The sequence below is a fragment of the Theropithecus gelada genome, chromosome 4, assembly GCF_003255815.1.
Source record: "Theropithecus gelada isolate Dixy chromosome 4, Tgel_1.0, whole genome shotgun sequence".
Lineage (NCBI taxonomy): Eukaryota > Metazoa > Chordata > Mammalia > Primates > Cercopithecidae > Theropithecus > Theropithecus gelada.
Genome location: NC_037671.1, coordinates 48540128 through 48558761, shown reverse-complemented (window position 1 = coordinate 48558761; position 18634 = coordinate 48540128). Strand labels below are relative to the sequence as shown.

The following is an 18634-nucleotide window of genomic DNA, read 5'->3' as shown; positions in this document are numbered from 1 at the left end:
ATGTGGGTAAAGTCCAGGTATCAGTACGTTTTAAAAGCTTCCACGCTGATTCTAATATGCAGATGAGTTCAAGAACCACTGGTAGCTAAATGCCAAGTACCAAGAATAGTAAACTTATAAGTTCTTACCAGCATTTCTTAATGTGGCAGGAAAACATTTGGCCCAGAGTCACCCACCTCAGAAATCTGCTGTTTTAATAATCGTGTGTTGATTCTTGTGTACACCAAAACCTGAGAACCCTAGGAATTATGGTGACCAACTGTCCTGGTTTCTCCAGGACTAAGGAGTCCCTGGGCCCCAGGACCTTCACTGCTAAAGTCAGAAAATTCCCAGGAAAACCAAGAAAAGCTGGTCATCTTACCAGGTACCCAGATTAAGATGATGCTGGTCTGATTAATAAGCACTTCTTGCAAGAAGATTGCCAGATGTTACATGTGTGGCCTGAAAGTTAAATTATAGAACTTTCAAGAGCAAGCTCATTGGAGGTTTCTTTGTAATCAGCATCACATCGCTCAGCTTCTCAGGCCCTTTAAAATGGCCATAAGTTTTACCTTCAAGAAGCAGGAGGTATGTCTAACTAACATATTAGACATTGCTGATGTCTAATTATATTGACTGATGAAAGAAGCAATATAATAACAAGGGAGATGTTAGTGAAATATGATTTCATTGAACATCTAGTTCACATCCAGGATCCTGATCTTAGACACTCCCCCTTCAGAGAGCCACATGTGCGATATGTGTAGACACTGCACAGTGTGTAAAGTAAATTGAGTCTACTCACGTGAAGCCTTTTGAAGCCCTTCCCCATAGTCATTCAGGACATTGCAGAAACAAACAAGCACACATATCCAAATGGACCAATTTCAGCCAAGGTCCTTGGAGCTGTCAGTTTGACTCCTATGCACTGATATTGACAAGAACACCCTTGAACACTTTGTAGAGGTGTTTTGAATGTCAGCCAACAGAGCTCTTTATAGAATCACTAAGGTCTTGGCTAGAGGACCTAGGAGTCTGACCTGCATTTTACAGAAAAGGAAACTGAGGCCCAGAGCGAAGCAGGGAGCTGATTTGACAATGAAAGTGCCAGAGCTTCCAATGCTGTGCTCTTCCTAGTTCACTATTTAGAAAGGAGGCTCAGGCTATGTCAAACTTTCTGACCATCACACCCCAGCTGGACTCCAGTTCACTCATGTGGAGCTGGTTGTCCAGTAAAATTCAAATCATTTTTTATCAAGAATGTGAAAGAACATTAGTTGTTGTTTGTCAGTATTCACAAAGATTGATGCAGGGAAAGCTAGAGGCAAGTTCCAGACACCCTTACTGGCTGACCGAGCTGAGCCCAGACTCCGGAAGGCACAGACAGGGACAAATGTGACCTGGGACTGATGGAGGCAGAAGGCACAGATGGGATGGGAATTAGGCCCTGGAAGGGATGCTCACAGAGCCTGACACAGAAGAGGAAGGAAGAGGGAGGAAGGAAATGGTCTTAAAGAGGCAGAGGAAAAAAAAAAAAAAAAAGCAGTTGGCAGTAGGGGGTGGGGGGCTCGGAGTTGTAAATAACTTATCAACAACGTTAAAAATGCAGACCTTTTACCTTAATTGTACAGCTAATCTATAGCACCCACCTTCTTTTATCACAATAAATGTACCATGTACCATTTTTGAAGGGCCCTACTTTGTGAAAAGCACAGAGATAGGACCTATTATTATCCCCATTTTATGGATTAGGAAACTAGGCTGTAGAAAGAAGCATGAACTTTCCCAAGGTGACACAGCTGGTTGGCGACATCGTCGAATTTCAAACCCTGGCACTTCTGACTCCAGAGAGTAAACTTCACCGCTCTGCCAGCTGGCCTTCTATTAAGGATACTGGTTGGCTTGGCTGACTTCAGGCCTGCTCTGCTCCAACTCTGGCAAACATTTATTCTAACCCTGAATCAATAATTATAATTATTATTATTATTTGAGACAGAGTCTCACTCTGTCACCCAGGCTGGAGTGCAGTGGCACGATATCAGCTCACTGCAACCTCCACCTCCCAGGTTCAAGCGATTCTCCTGCATCAGCCTCCTGAATAGCTGGGACTACAGGCACGTGCCACCACGCCCAACTAATTTTTGTATTTTTTAGTAGAGACGAGGTTTCACCATGTTGACCAGGCTGGTCTCGAACTTCTGACCTCGTGATCCACCCACCTCAGCCTCCCAAGGTGCTGGGATTTCAGACGTGAGCCACCACGCCAGGCCTCAAGAATTATTTGTAACAAACACCAATCTAAACTTCTAGAAAGCCTAACCTAGTGTCTGGTAAATGTGCAAATGGAGACTTGTGCATTCGGTACAAGAGCAAATATTGAGAGTTTCCTGATTTTTAAGGATGACTGATACTGTGTCCATGGAACAGCTGCCATCTGGATGTATTTTCTAGGATATGTTTCTCTCTATTCCCTGCCAGCAATTTGGGACTGTTTGTCTTTATTTGGTTATCCATTTATCCCTTTTCTATGTGTTTGAAGCTTCCTCAGCCCCACACATGCATGATTTGTGTCCAACAACTGAGTTGAAAATATCAGAGGTTAAATTAAAGGTTGTTTCAACTGCAACAATAAGGGAGCGGGGTCACACCCTGCCTTTTCCCCATGGCATCCTCCCCCTCATCGTGTCTCTGCCCCCTTCTCAACCAGGTGCCAAGGCAAGGGGTTGCTCCTTCAGTCTCCTCCTGTCACTTTGCACAAATATTCACTTTTCCTTATGGCAATTTTCTATTGTTCAACTTACTGTCTTCTCTTCTTATTGAGGGAAAGAATGCATGTTTCATTCATTTTGGTATTCCCAGCACCTGAAAGTACCTGGCACTTAATTGATGCTCAATAAATACTGGAGGAATTAACACATGAATGAATGAATGAATAGAGCAGAGCTATTAGCCTGCCTAGAGATAGTTTCTTTACTGACAAATTGTTGCTTTCTTATAGCTTTAGCCAGACTCAGTCCAGAAGCATTAAATTCATGTTTTCTATAATTAGAGGACTTCTAGCATTTTCATTTAAAAAAACGTGATTTAGTAAAATTTATTTTTAATCCTTTGGCAAAATCATTTCGGTAACAAATTATAACTAATTTCATGTTAAAGGATGACTACCTCAGTTCCAGAAGTACAGAAACAAATTAGAATGAGAGCATAGAAAAGCAACTCAAATGATCAAAGGAATGGAGTTTTGCATTAGAGGAATGAAGAACAGTGTTTAACTGGTAGAGCAGAATGATTGAGAAGGTATGTAGACATTTAAAGCTGCTGGGAAAAAGTCAGTCTAAAGAAAGAACATTATGGAGCAGGGATCTAGAGTGAGATGGGACTCAGGCTAAGTCAACTGACTGGCTGCCCCCAGAGGCAATGGCACAATTTATTAGGATCCTTTCGTGGAGAACCAATGAAACAGTAGGGATCCAGGCCGCATCTCAGACAAGCAAGGGGCAAAACAGTCTCTAGTTCTTTAAGGAAGAATACTGGTGACCTTCTTTCAGAGAGGGACAAGTCCAATTCCTGAAAACTTCTAGAGTGGTCCTAGAAACAAACATAAAGAAAGCAGTGCAATTGTAATGGAACCATGATCAGACCCAAACCTGTGGGTGCCTATTGAAATCCTTTGAAATATTTAAGATGTTATGACAGGAGACAAGGGCTATGTTATATCCAAGAAGTGTCTCTCAGTTCTGTTTATTATACCGAGAGCAAGTTTATATTCTGAAAATTATGAGCGGCATAATTTTAAATATCCTTAATCGTTGTCCCCATGACCATTCTATCTTTGTTCCAGAAAGTGAGTAAAATAGATAGTATACATTAGAAAATAAATAAATAAAAATAATGACTTAAAATTATGTGGGGATGAAGATAAATTGCTTACTATGCACCAGGCACTGTTCTAAATACCTTACAGTATTATTTAATGTTCACAGACAATAACAGGTATTATTATTGTCCTCAATTATACAGCTGGGGAATGTGAGGCACAGAGTGGTTAAGTAACTTGTCCAAGGCGCACAGCTGCTAAATTAAAATATGTCCTTTGCCACTGGCAAGGAGAGTAAAGGATTGATTGAGCCAGGACCCTTGCCCTGGGAAGTGAAACATTTTTCTCTAGAAGAAATTTAAGATTGCTGTAAAGGAGAAATTTAAGAATACAAAACAACTTATGCCTCTTGTTCCTTCACATTTTATTTGTCTACTTTTTGGCACCCACTAAAACACACTACTGCATCAATTCTTTACGGTACATTTCATGCTTTTTTCTCATGTCCAGCAGGACGTGCAGATCCAAATTTGCCTTCCTCTGCTCTGTTTAAGGAGCAGTTATTGTCTCTGTAACACAGAATCCTTGTGTGTTTCTATTAGTCCCTTGATGAATGTGTAGAAACCCATCAGTTTAACAGTGACCTAGACAGAATAAGATGGGCTCTGACCTTGAGGAGAATTATGAGTTGAATATTTATTTTAAAATATCTGTTGTTCCTGACTCCAGAAGCAGTATGGTGCCAGGTTCTTTTTTGATGTAAAACAAAATAGGAAAAAAATAAAAACCCAGCCTAGCAAAATAGCTTATCTCCACCAATCAGCAGAAAATGGTAAAATAGAGATGCACGCGGCACTAACTGGATGGGAAATCAGAGGTGGGAAGCGAAATGCCGGCCTTTATTCTGCTAAGATGACTCTGGAAGGTCATGTTCATTGTCACTGAAAATGCCTGCAGGGAGCGATATGAAAAGTCATTGTCTCTTCTTTTTTTTCCTCCTGCTATTTTTAGCTCTTGTTAGGAAGATCAATTTTAGTTAACTGCAGAGAAGGGTTTTTAAAATGGTGCTTGAGTTTCAAGTTGCATTTGTCTGCTATATTTAGATTTTTTTCCAAATTCTTCTGTATCAAAACATGACATAGTAAGGCAACTTTGCTGGTATTACTGCTTGATATGGTGTTCCCCCAATGGAAAAAGATATTCCATTAACTAATGTAACCTATACTAAAGAAACATTTTCCATTCCAGGCTCTGATTCAGAGGTAGAAAAAAATTCAGTTTTTAAAATATAGATGAACACCTATATTTTTGGTACATGTGGTATGAACATTATATAAGGCCTCAATTCTCATTCAGCAATTGCTATATATTCTCTGATCACAGAAACAATAGGCAAGTAAAACAGCGAGTGTCCAGTGTTTCTGTTAGCATAGTGTATCTGTGTCATACCCTACCTAAGGAACTCAGATTGGGATCCGGGAGCACATGTTCAAATTTTCCCATTTCCTTTTAAAGAATTGTCCCTGGAAAAAAAAAAAAAATGTTTTTTAAGAGGCTTTTCTTCCCAGCATATATTCCATTACTTTATCTTCCATCACTATGGAGTAGCAATATTAGAATACTTCCTTTTCTCATTTTACAGGTAAACAGATAAACTGTAGAAAAACAGAAAAGACATATGACCAAAAACTGGGAAAATATGAATAACAAATCCTATTGCCCATAAAAAAAGTACTTTAAGGAAGAATCATTGTAGTGTTTACCCTTGCATTTTTTCTTATAGGGGTGTGTGTGTGTGTGTGTGTGTCCTCACAGTTGTGGCAGAGGCTGGGCCCCTGACATGGGGCAAGGGAGAACAGGATGGTCCGTTCCCAGAGAGGACCCAGCCCACAGAGGGCTCTCCCAGGCAGCTCCCCTTTGCTTCATCTCTGCCACTTTCCTCTCACCCCATGTGAATAAGCCCATTTTCTCTGGACTTTCTCCCTCTTTATCTTCCCACCTCTTTCCCCTCTGTGTTTCCCTTAGTTACCTTGCCTATACCTTCCCTCTGGGGTTCTGCTTCTTTTTCTTAACCATTAATTCAGGTCCTCAGTCAATCAGCTGATCCCATAAAGTACTTTGGGTCCTAAATGTCTCAGGAGGGGATGAAGATAAATCCCCCCATCCCCCATCTAGTATTAGAGAGAAACCTCCAGAAGATAAGCAAATGTTCTTATACTGAAATATATATAGCTCCCCTTATACCAAAACTACGAGTATGCTCTTTCTCTTCTTTCTCTTTCTCTCTCGCTCACTCTCATCCTCCTCCTTCCCCATCTTACCAAGGATGCCTTCTTATTTCCTACTTTGATATGGATCAGAACTGAGGAGGGGGAGGAAAGGAAAAAGAACCCTAATTATTTCATCAATATTTTCTTAAAATGCACCCATACGAGGCCTACTGAGGTAGAATGTCAGTTTGCAGCCCTGATGTCACCTGCAGGATCCCACCCTCATGCATGCCTAAATCTAGGAAGTAGTAAGGAGGTTACACTGGTCACCCGGTAGACCTAGATTGGAGTTCACCACTTTTCTCTGGGCTCCACCAAAATTCAATAGGAGCTCATGGAAACACAAAAGAATCAGAGAGAAAAAAGTTTACAAAGGACTGAATTCCCTGGAATCTGTCTTTTAATCCCAAATCCTCTTTCCACTTCCACTTAGAAAATAAGTTCTTTCTCTGCTTCCAGATTGAGCTTGTGAATAGGCAGCTACCAAATAGCTATGATTTTTATGTTTCCAGTAAGTCTCTCTGCACCCAGAGTATCTCCTTTTATTTTATAGCTGTAAATGGAGATCCAACATGAAGAGATGCTTTTCTCTTGCCTCAGGATAATGATTAAAACATAGGATGTGGGTTTGAATCTGGGCTCCACATTTTATTAGCTCTGTGACCTTGAGCAAGTTTCTTAACTTCTCTGTGCCTCTGCTTCTTCAATAGTAAAATCAGTTTGTGGCAAGCATCAAATGAGATAATCCATATAAAACTGTATAGCCAGTATCATACATAGGAAAGGCTCAGTGTATGTTACCTATTTATTATCACTTGATTTTCAAAGCCTTCTATTAAAATGTGTCACTGAGTGTGGTGGCTCACCTCTACAAATCCCAGCACTTTGGGAGGCTGAGGCAGGAAGATCAGTTGAGCCTAGGAGTTTGAGACCAGCCTAGGCAATGTAGTGAGGCCCCTGTCTCTACAAAAAATAAAAAATAAGATTATCTGGGTGTGATGGTGCATACCTGTAGGGCCAGCTACTCAGGAGACAGAGGTGGGAGGATCACTTGAGCCCAAGAGGTCAAAACTGCAGTGAGCTGTGATCCTGCCCCTGGACTCCAGCCCAGGCAACAGAGCAAAGTGAGTCCCTGTCTCAATTAAAAAAAAAAAAAAATGTTAAGTGCATGTGTTAAGCTCTTAGCTCAGTGCTGCTCAATGTGAAAGCTATGATATTTTGGAGTTGACAGTCCTACACATTGCAGTACATTTAGCATCCTTGGGTCTCACCTACTAAATGCCAACATCCACCCACATCATATGACAAAAAAAAATCCATTTCCAGACACCATTAGGGGTTTAACACTCTTATGTGAGAACCATACTAATTATACTTTCTCGAATGTGACAAAGACTTGTCAGAGGCATAGAGGCATAGAGCGCCTAGTAAGGGGTCAGTGGTGGGTGCAGAAAGAAGAGTGGAAGAGAGGTGAGACATATAGAGAAGCAACTCCTGCCTCCAAGCTTTGCTCACTCCTCTATCCCTTCCCAGACACACACACACTTTTTTCCTTCCCTTTAGAAAACTAGGGGAAGACAAGAACAAAGAGAGTTTGCGTGGCCCATGTCCATTTATCAATTGCTACATAACAAACTATCCCAAAAATGTAGGGCCTAAGACAACAGTCATTTATTTTGTTCACAAATCTGCCATTTGGGCCAGGCTCAGGGGGAAGGGTCATCTGTCCCATGCAGTGTTTCTGGGGCAGCACAACTGGGGGCTGGCAAGTGAACTTTGAAGATGATTCACTCACAGGGTTGGCAAAATGGTGCTGTTAGCTGAGAGTTCACTTAGACTCTGAGTCAGGGCCCTGGTTCTTCTTAACGTGGGCCTCTTCATGGGCTGCTTGGGCTTCCTTACAACTTAGACGTAGGGTTTCAAGCATGAGCATTCTGCAAGAGCAAAGTAGAAGTGCATGGCATATTTGTTACCTAATTCAGAAGTCACACTGCTACCTTCCACCACATAGGTTGAGGATCCCTTATCCAAAATGCTTGGGGCCAGAAGTGTTTTGCATTTTGATATTTTTGGATTAGGGATATGCAACCTGTACTATATTTGTCAAGACAGTCATTAAAACCTGCCCAGGATTGAAGGGAGAGAACACAGAGGGAACACTCCTTGATGAAACATTGTCAAGGTTCCAGGAGAGTATGTGGGGTGGGAGACATTATGACCGTCTTTGGAAAACACAACCTGCTACCACAAATAACTTTCCTGTTGAGAATTCACCCGTAATATGAGAGAGAATACAGTTTTAAAATGAGAAAAATGTAGAGGATCTTCTTTCAGAGTCCAAAGCTTCCTTCCCTAAGAGATGCAAATTAACTCAGTTTATAATTTATAGTCTTTTCATAATTTATTGTGTTGTCTTTTGAGAAGATTCATTGACAAAGAGACCATGTCTAGAATAACTATCAATGGCCAAAACAAAACAAGGCAAGGTTCAGAAGGAATACATAATCCATCTTTAGCTAGAGAACAAATATTCACGAAAAATATGAGTTGCCATGAAAATGTATTAAAAGTGAAAGATAAAACTAAGCTCCCTGTCCGTAGAGTCGCTTGTAGAATATGAAAACAGTGGGAAATATGAGAGTTAGGGACAGAGAGGGACTATGAGCACATTCTTTGAAGTCAGGAAAACCTGAGTTCAAATCCTGGCTCTGGCATTTACTACCTGTGTGATCTCAACTTCCTGTTGTGTAACTAGACATTATGAAACCCACATGACAGAGCTGTTGTTATAATTAAAGATCTATTTCATGCCAAGTAGTTACAGGCTTTCCTGTGCCTGGCATTTGTAAGTGCTCCATAAACAATTGTTACTATGTTTAGGGAATGTAGTGAGTTTCTATGACACCTACTGTGTGCTAGCACTGATAGAATGCTGATAAGAGGATAGACGCTTGCCTTTAAATGGTTTTCTACTTAGTTGAAAAGCTAAAACTTACACAAGTTAAACTATAGGAAGAATATTCATGTGTGAGTACATACCAGACATCACACAAGTATGTTAGTAATGGCCAAGCTTGATGCTCTTCATAAATCAATCACATATTCATTGAACATTAACATGTACCTTAAGCTGCAGCAATCACAAAACATTAAGTCTTGACTTCCATGGTTTGGAATATAACACATTGCTAGAGGAAATAACTAATGAATAAGACAAAAGGTGATATAATTAAGTATTATAAATGAGTGTTTCTGATTATCTCAAAAAAAAAAAAGCTGATATTAAAACGGCAACATAAGATTTTCTGTCTCATGAAAATAGAGGTATAGAAAAGGTTAGGAAGAGAGGAAAAAAAGGAGAGAAAATTGCCAGTGATGACAGAGAAAGGGGAAGTGGTGGTTGGAGGAAAAGGGATAGGTTCATTTTGAAGACCAGATTATGTGATACCCACTACCGTGAGATGCAGCCTGTTATCATTCTCCCCTTACTGCCCTTTGCAATGGTGTCTCCACTGAGGAAAAGCTCTTTGCAGTTGTTCAGCTGCTTAATTCTTTGACTATTGTGTGATGCAATCAGATTAGTTAATCATACTGGAAACCGGGAATTACTTGGGGGCAACAGTGGCCAAAATAATATCGCCCTAAATAATCATAACATGCATTTTGGGAGAGGGCTTTATCAAGTATTTGACACATATGTCTGTTTCATAGTATCCCAGTGATATGAGTGTTGTTCACATTGATGAGGAAAACTGAGGTTCAGAAATGTTATATAACTTTCTCAGAGTCACATTACTCATATGTGATAAGGTGAACTCTCCAACTGTTGTCTTAGGTGGCTTATTCTGGCACGGAAGTTAGTTCCTGTCGTGGGGAAACTAGCAAAGAGTATATTGAGTGGGAGGGTTAGTCATGAATAGGGTTATAACAAGGGGTGTGTGGGGAAGGAGCATGCAGAGAAGGGTTGCCAAGCAATGTTCAATAGTGCTTGGTGACTGATGACATGATGAAAGAGAAAGAAAATTCAAGGATGACTGACTCTAAGGATTTGCACCTAGAAGGCTGGAAGAATGATGGCACTTCTAAGAAGTGTGATAGCTGGGAAGGGAACCTAGATTGGCAGAGAAAATAATTCTACTTTAGACATGTGAGTTTGGAAAAGAGTAGTCAACTTACAGAGAGATGTCAGTAAGTCAGGATGCAGGTGTGAGATCAGGCCTGGATATGTAGCTCCTCACAGGGTAGGAACTGGGGCTCATGATGACCAAGAGAAAGAATGTCCTGGGAAGAAGAGCAGCAGGTGCTGAGCAGAGCAAAGCCTGGCCTTGCCTGTTAGATGTGGCTGTATTTTGAAAGCCTCACTAGTTCTGGGATTCTGTCTATTGCTTGGCAGTACACATACAAGGGCTTTGTCCAGCAGGCACTAAACTTTTAGGAGTATTTCTCCTTCCCTCCATCACTGAGTTTTTCTTATTAGGAATCTAAACAATGAATCTCAAACTCTGCTCTAATACATAGACATGTCCCTCTGCTTCATCTCTCTACCCTTACCATGTCTGAATTTTGCTGATTTTTATAAACTTTGCATAATCATACTGATTATTTTAGAAAGAATTTAAGAGGTGGCCAAGTCATGACCCGTAAGCCAAAGGTGGCATGAGAGAGAAACTCAGTGGCACTTGGGCTGCCAGCACCAACACATTTCTCTGCAATTGTACCATGTGAGGTTGTGTCATGTCACCAAGTTTCCCAGCCCCTGGCCAGCACAGGGACTCACCCTCGTCCCTCCTGAGAATGCAAAACAGCCCATGGGCACCCTCCCTCCCTCCTGCAGACATAGAGGAATTGGGACATTGTCACAAACATGTCTCCAGCTGCTTGGGAAAAGAGGAGACAGAACTTTGGCATCTATTTTAAGCAATGGCCAAACCTCAGTCAGTTCCAAAGACCTGAATGAGAATTTAACTGTTAACCATGTGCTAAAAGGTTTTTCATTTACTTGGCTGAAAATTTGTTTCATGGGATAGGTAGAAAACCCCGACCAATGCACTTGTTGGTGACTTTTGATCCTGGCCTCCTTTCCGCACACCAAGGAGAGGACAGTTTCAATACTGGCAGAGGAGCGAGCATGTGATGGGTCAACGCTCTGCTTGTCTTATCAGAGAAATGCTGGTTCCATTGGTCTGTTCTCGTTGCACCATGGCAGGACCTCCCACCCTGTGTGGGCAAGGCTTGACAGGCTCTCTGTCCCCAAACAAGCCCAGTTGGTCCCTGTGCCTGGTGACAGCATTGACGTCAGCCCTTGTGGTGGAGGAATTAGTTGAAGCCCAAAGGGAAAAAGAGGCCAAAAAAAGAAAAATTCAATCCAGCAAGACCAAAGCCATTTCTTTTTATTTTGTGAGCTCTCAGCAGCTGCTAAGCTTTGCTGGATTTTGATAGTAAGAAAGTTTCCAAGAATAGAACAGTGCAATGTCAGAGTTAATGGGATCACAGCAATAAAATATCTCTACTAGTGAGCAATCTGATGGTATTAAGTTGACGTGGAAGTTGCTTTGCACCCTGCACACAGAGCGGCCTCCCTGCTTGCCCTCCCATCCTGAGTGTGCCCCCAACACACCTATTCTGAGAGGAAAGCAACCACTTCTGAAGCAGTAAATACATTGCAATAGAGGTGTCTTCAGGCCAGTGACTCACGCCTGTAATCTAAGCACTTTGGGAGGCCGCGGCGGGTGTATTACCTGAGGTCAAGAGTTCGAGATCATACTGGCCAACATGTTGAAACCCCATCTCTGCTAAAAATACAAAAAATTAGCCGGCTGTGATGGCGGGTGCCTGTAATCCCAGCTACTTGGGAGGCTGAGGCAGGAGAATCATTTGAACCCAGGAGGCAGAGGTTGCAGTGAGCCAAGATCGCGCCATTGCACTCTCCAGCCTGGGCAACAAGTGCAAAACACTGTCTCAAAAAAAAAGAAAAAAAAAAGATTCCTTTAAAGAAATGTTCGTTATCCAGGGCAGGGAGAACAAAAGGTTTAATCAAAGGCCTAGCTTTGTTAGATTTATTACAATGTCTTTAAAATGGCCAGCTTCTCGCTAACAGATGGAAAAAAGAAGAAGGGCGTCTGAGTTCTCTGAATTCTCTGGCCTGAGGCTTGCCCTCACCTCCACCCCAGGTCCTGCGTCTCTGTGGCAGGTTCCTTTCTATTCCTCATCTGAGGATAACAGAGGCCATTCCCCCTTCATCAATGCACTCCCCATCCACAGAGCAATGAATGAAACTACAGTGGCCACCAGTGTTTCTTCAAAAGGGGCTTCCGCTGCAAATATAAGAACTTAAAGAAATCCTATACACAAAAACAAGAATCACCACCATATTTGATGACTCAGCAAACATTTCTTTCTCTGTCTCTCTTTGGATGGTGTCTTTCATTTAGAATTGCAAGGACTTCCTGAAGGAAAGACAAAATTTGAGAAACGCTGGATGCAATCAACTCAATCACTGGTCACTGTTGGACTTTAAGTGACTTGATGTTCTTTCCTGAACAACAACGAGAACACCAAAGATGAATGGGAGCTAGTGGCTGGGAGCACCAGAGAAACTATCCAGGATTCTAGCTCCTTTCTTTTTTTTTTTTTTTTTTGAGACAGAGTCTTGCTCTGTGGCCCAGGCTGGAGTGCAGTGGCATGACCTCAGCTCACTGCAACTACCACTTACTGGGTTTAAGTGATTCTCATGCCTCAGCCTCCCCAGTAGCTGGGGCTACAGGCATGTACCACCATGCCCAGCTAATTTTTGTATTTTTAGTAGTGGTGGGGTTTCACCATGTTGACCAGGCTGGTCTTGAACTTCTGACCTCAAGTGATCTGCCTGCCTCGGCCTCCCAAAGTGCTGGCATTACAGGCATGAGACACCACGCCTGGCCTAAACTCTTTTTTTAACAAGCACTCCCAGTTAATTGTCAGATGTTTAAGAACCACTGCTCAGAGACACCCCCAACCAGAGCTGCCCACTCTGACCCAGAGCCTTTGATACAACCCTCAGATAAAGCTGGTTTGATGTAGGTTTCTCTCCTTAGCAATGTCTGCAGATGATCTGTTTACCTGGGGACGTGGATAAAAATGCCAAAATATTTCAGGGAGAAGAGAACCCACACAATTAAGTGAACCTTACTTAGCATCGATACATACAGCACTACACCACTTATGTGTGGTATGCAACTTCCCCATGGATTACAGTGTGGCTGGGTTAATGCCAACTACCAATTCTTGCTCCACAAGGCAGGATAGCAAAGAATAGCATGAATGGTCAGGCAGGCATCTCCTTCCTGGCTCTCCCCTGTATCTCTGCTCCTGTCACTGTCTTCTCCTGTATCAGACTGGGCCACATCAGCTCGCTTGTATCAGAGATTCAATGCTTTTTGATGTAGTTCTCCCTACCTATGATTTCACCACTTCTAGACTTTAAATACAGAGTCATATCAGCCATACTTCAATGGCTGTAGCTCGTTCTATTTTTCTGTACTATCAATATCCAGGGAAATGCTGGAGCTGTAACACTTTCTGTGAAATATTTGCTGCCCTCACCCAGGAAAGCCTTTCTTTATACAGCAGGATGTCGAGGGCAAGAGTTGCCCAATAGAGACTTCTCTGACTCTTAACTGAATGAGCACACTCTCAGCAGGGTATGGCTGTGTTCGTTTGCTAAAGTTGCCATAACAAAGTGCCACAAACTTCCAGGTGCAGTGGCTCACACCTGTAATCCCAGCACTTTGGGAGTCCAAGGTGGGCGGATCACCTGAGATCAGGAATTCGAGACCAGCCTGACCAACATGGTGAAACTCTGTCTCTACTAAAAATACAAAAATTAGCCAGGCGTGGTGGTGCACGCCTATAATCCCAGCTACTAGGGAGGCTGAGGCATGAGAATTGCTTGAACCTGGGAGGTGGAGGTTGCAGTGAGCTGAGATTATGCCACTGTACTCCAGCCTGGGCAACAGAGCAAGACTCTGTCTCAAAAAAAAAAAAAAAAAAAAGTGCCACAAACCGAGTGGCTTTTATGACAAAAATTTATTGACTCACTGTTCTGGAATTTAGAAGTTCAGGTCAAAGTGTGCACAGGACCATGTTGTCTCTGAAGGTGTCAGGGAGGGATCTGTTCCTGGCCTTCCCTAGCTTCGGGTAGTTCCTTGGCTTATGGTTGCATAACCTCAGTCTTCACATGGCATTCTCCCTGGGTGTATGTCAATGTCTGACCTTCCTTTTTCTTTAAGGGTGCTAGTCATATTGAAGTAGAGCCCACCCTAATGACCTCATCTTAATTTGATCATCTGCAAAGACCTTATTTCCAAATAAAGTTACTTTCACAACTACTGGAGGATAGTTAGGACTTCAACATCTTTTGAGGGGACTTGATTCAACCAATAACAATGGCTGTCTCTGAATGTCTACATCCTTCCCAGCATCACTTAGAAGAGCTTTGATATTTATTGCATTATCGGTGCTCCTCATTCCCAGCATCAGCACCCAGAATTTAAAACTACCTTGTGAAAGTTTGCCATTTGTACCATTAAGGCTTACCAAGATATGCACAGTAGCACGTAATTAGTGTCCTGTCACTGGAACTGACAATACTTGCTCCAGCCATCCAGTGGAGGCACTTGTAAGACTGAGAATAGCAGATTCCTGGGCTGCATGGGGTCTGGCTTTGATCCTGGAAGAAGGGCAGGATTTAGGGAACTCTGGAAGATAAGTGAGGCTATGCCAAGTAAAAGTAGCTAGTTTGGTGGCCCTAAGAATTTAGCTGTCATGATTAGGGGCCAACAGGTAAACCAGTTTGACCAAAACAAAGAAGGAATCGACGCAGGTAGTGTTGGAAAAGATTGGTGAGAGATTATGCAGGGTCTTCTGTGCTAGACTAAAAAATTTATACTTGATCTTGTGAGATCTAGAGAGCCACTAACCAGGAGGATGTCTTGGAGTCATTGTTTTTGGAAGACTTTTCTTTTGATCCACGAAAGATGGGAAGTGAAGGATGGGATGTCTGGAGAGGATTAAGATGAGTATGTCAACAATGAAGTTGAAAAGTTACAAGCATGGAGGTTGAGAATGCCACCTCCTCTTACCCTATCACCTGGAGGTCTTCTGTTTGTCTTTTAGACCCAGATCAGCTGCCAGTCCACTAGGATGCCTTTCCTTACCATTTGATGCCATAGTCCTTAAAATACATTGCCACCATAGTACTCACCATTTTACACTGTGACATGTTCTATCTCCACATGTCTCCACTGAACTGTGCACTTGTGAAAGGCACAAATACTTTTTATTCTGCCTTGTAGCCTTTATGAGTAGCAATAGACCATGAGAGATGCTCAAGAAACATCTACTGAAGCAACAGAAAGACAGAAAGCCAGTCAGCTAACAGCAGTTTGACTATAATATAAGCCAGTCAAGAATGTAGACACTTGGAACTAGAAAGGGCCTTGATGGTCATCTAACCCAGTTACTCAGTAACCACTGAATCCTGGGCATGTGATGACCCTGCCTTATTCCATCCTGGAGCAACTGTAAGAAGTGTACTGCTGGAGGGGAACTCAGAGACTACCATATTCAAAAGATAAAGAAGTGAAGTGATTGGCTCAAGATTACTCAACAATTAGCAGCAAGGTTGGAAAATAGAAGAGAAACTAATATGACTAACCGCCAAGCCCATCCAGTCCTCACCACCATCCTACAGAGTGGAGGTATTACCATGTTGAAATTTACAGCAAAGGATGTGAAGGCTAAGAGGTATTGAGTGGCTTGTTTGGGGTTGCACAGTTGATAAGTTGCAGAGCCAGGATATAAGGAAATTGATCTTCCACTTGCCAACACCCTGTGCCATCCCTGCATAAGATCACAGGCTTCCTGAGACCCTGGAAAATGCTCCTCTCATTTCCTAAGCAGACCCTGCTCCAGGAGCTCTTTTGAAATCCCTCCCTCTTTCTCACTTCCATTTTCCTTGCTTTTCAGGAGAGAAGTATGAGCTCCATGCAGGGACTGAGTCCACCCCAAGTGTCGTCGTCCACGTGTGCGACAGTGACATAGAGGAAGAAGAGGACCCAAAGACTTCCCCAAAGCCAAAAATCATCCAAACTCGGCGTCCTGGCCTGCCGCCCTCCGTGTCCAACTGAGCTGCCTGCTCCGCCTCGACGATAATAGCCGTCTCCTCTTTATCATGCTTTTTCCCCCGTTGTTTGTCAAAAAAAAAATTGCCTTTAAATTCCTGGGTGTTTGGTTGTTTGAGATTCCTTCCTTGTTATCAAGCCTCTCGGACAAAAGGGCTAGGAAAAGGTGATATGTCTCCTGATCATATCATACCCATTAAGTAAAACCCATTATTTAGAAGGTTCTAGGGAAAAAAGTAGTATTTTCTTATTAAACAATCAGCACAGCCTATATCTTTGTTCTCTCATGTTGATCCAAGCCAGAGACATCAGTAACAAATAGCACCTGTGTTGTTTGTGAGCTGTTTCAGTCCCAGTCCTGACGTGTGTGCATTGTTCTTTCCTGGCCACTTAAATAGGACCATATGTAAACTTGACTTTGACTGCATGAGATATCCCTGTCTGGTCTCACTCAGTCCTCTGCATCCCGACATTCCCAGGACATGCATGATCACCAGCATTTATTTTCATGATTTGAGGATATCCTGTAACTCACAGATTGTCAGCATCCAGCCATGTCCTATCTAGATTAGGAAAATGATCAGCATATTCCAGCTCAACAAGTCTGGGTATATTCACTATTGTGAGTCGATACACCATAGCTCTGTTGAAATTCCTGGAGGCAAAATTGAGCTTGGCCCCAAAGATATTCCTCAATAGATTTCAAACACCACTCCCCTGTAGAACTTTCCCAGCCTCGTTGGGGAGGCTTGTCCAGGGTGATAGAGACCGATTTCAGACAAACCTATTTATTACAAAAGTTTCATGGTGTCTGAATGATTGTTTTCTCTCTTTGTATATTTGTACAAATGTTTCAGCTGTGCTTTTAAAATCTGGATGTTTTTTATTTAGTGATTGTTCAACCATTAGCTGCTTCAAAACATAATGTGCATTGCTTATGAATGCCTTCATATACTAATACAGATACTCTGATAATATTACGCTCTAGTAAGGATCATGCTGAATTTTGAAAGGACACAAAACATCTAATGCCAATATATACATGATTAGCTAACATCTTTGCTATCAAGACCACTTGTTTTTAAATAAAGATGCAAGTGTCCGTTGTAGATTATTGGGATGAAGCTAAATCTCCAGAATGCAGCAGCAGCTGAGCATGTTAAAATGGGGAAGGATGATAGATACATGTATGCTGGTCCTACTCACGCAATGCCCGTGTGCTCAAAAAAGTTATTTGTTTTTGTTACGTGTGATTTTTCTATTTCTCTAGCCCAAAGTGCATTACAGAAGATACACCTATAGAACCATTACCTTCTGCTATATGTGCCAGGCCTCATCTACTCCTGTACATTAATGAATTACTTTAGATGCAAATGCAGATTACAATGGAGTGGGGGAAGTACTTTCATTACCCAAGCCTCAGAAAAACAAGAACAACAACACAGCAAACAGATTGAGGGATTGTTGTGGTTTTTGACTAAGGTGTATGTTAGTTTCATCAGAAACTTAAAACATAGACTGATCACTCAGAAATTAAAGTCCGTTTTACTGTGAATATAGCAATATAGTACTGGACACAGTACAGGTGAAACTGAGGAGAGCATTGCTTGTAAAATCCTGAGTTTCCATAAGGAAAATGAAAACTCCTTTTCAAAATAAAATCTGAGGAGTGTACAGTAAGCATATGCTTTGACTTTCCTTTGCTGTGGAGGTTTTTGGTTTTTCATTGATGATTAATGACTAGACTTAGTAGTGGAGAAATGGTGTCCTCTAGTGGAAGAAATAGTAGACTCAGCTATTCAGATGCAGAGCACTGCAGCAGCCAGCCTTTCGGAGCTGACTCTTCTTAGTCATCTGTGGGGTCATTTGACTTTTTAAGCTACCCTGAATTTTCAGAATGCAGGTTCTAAAGAAATCTAGGTGAGAGAAAATGTTTGAAAATGATTTTTAAATGTTTTTTAAAAGACACATCCGACATTTTTAACCACTTAGTAAAAGTTGAAATGACCATTCTGTGTCGTCATAAAAGAAACATAATGAAGTATATGGCCTCTGGAGTTAGTCTTAGTAAAACTTGCTGCTCTGTGTCAGTGTTAACCTGTCACAGATCAAGTAATTCTTTCACTAGGTTGGGTTTGGGGAGGGGGAAAAGAGGGGCTTTTCCTAGGAGAACGGTACGAAATGGAAAGACTCCTTGAAGTGTTGCAAGGGAACCTCCTAGCACTGTGAAAGCCAGAATCGCCTCAGCATTTCCATGACACACATTATGCAAACCTCTTTAGCACTATTTTAAGTTTGAAAAGTTTAACAATGAAGGGGGAGGGGAAGATTTCCACCAACTGAATCATTTGTGCACGTGTATAGCTCAAAGAGCTTAGACTTCAAATATATCTGGTGAATGACTCTTT

At 42.0% G+C, this 18634-nt stretch overlaps 1 protein-coding gene across 4 annotated transcripts in view; it reads left to right on the top strand.

Annotated features, from left to right (window-relative positions):
• RCAN2 (regulator of calcineurin 2) overlaps positions 1 to 18634 on the top strand; it is a 258795-nt gene extending 240161 nt beyond the window's left edge. For 3 of the 4 annotated variants that reach the window (XM_025382631.1, XM_025382630.1, XM_025382632.1), the window contains one exon: positions 16072 to 18634. In XM_025382631.1, the coding sequence (XP_025238416.1) occupies positions 16072 to 16232 (161 nt within the window). In that variant the 3' untranslated portion in view covers positions 16233 to 18634. The remainder of the gene's footprint in view (positions 1 to 16071) is intronic. The other variant, XM_025382629.1, reaches the window with a different exon arrangement.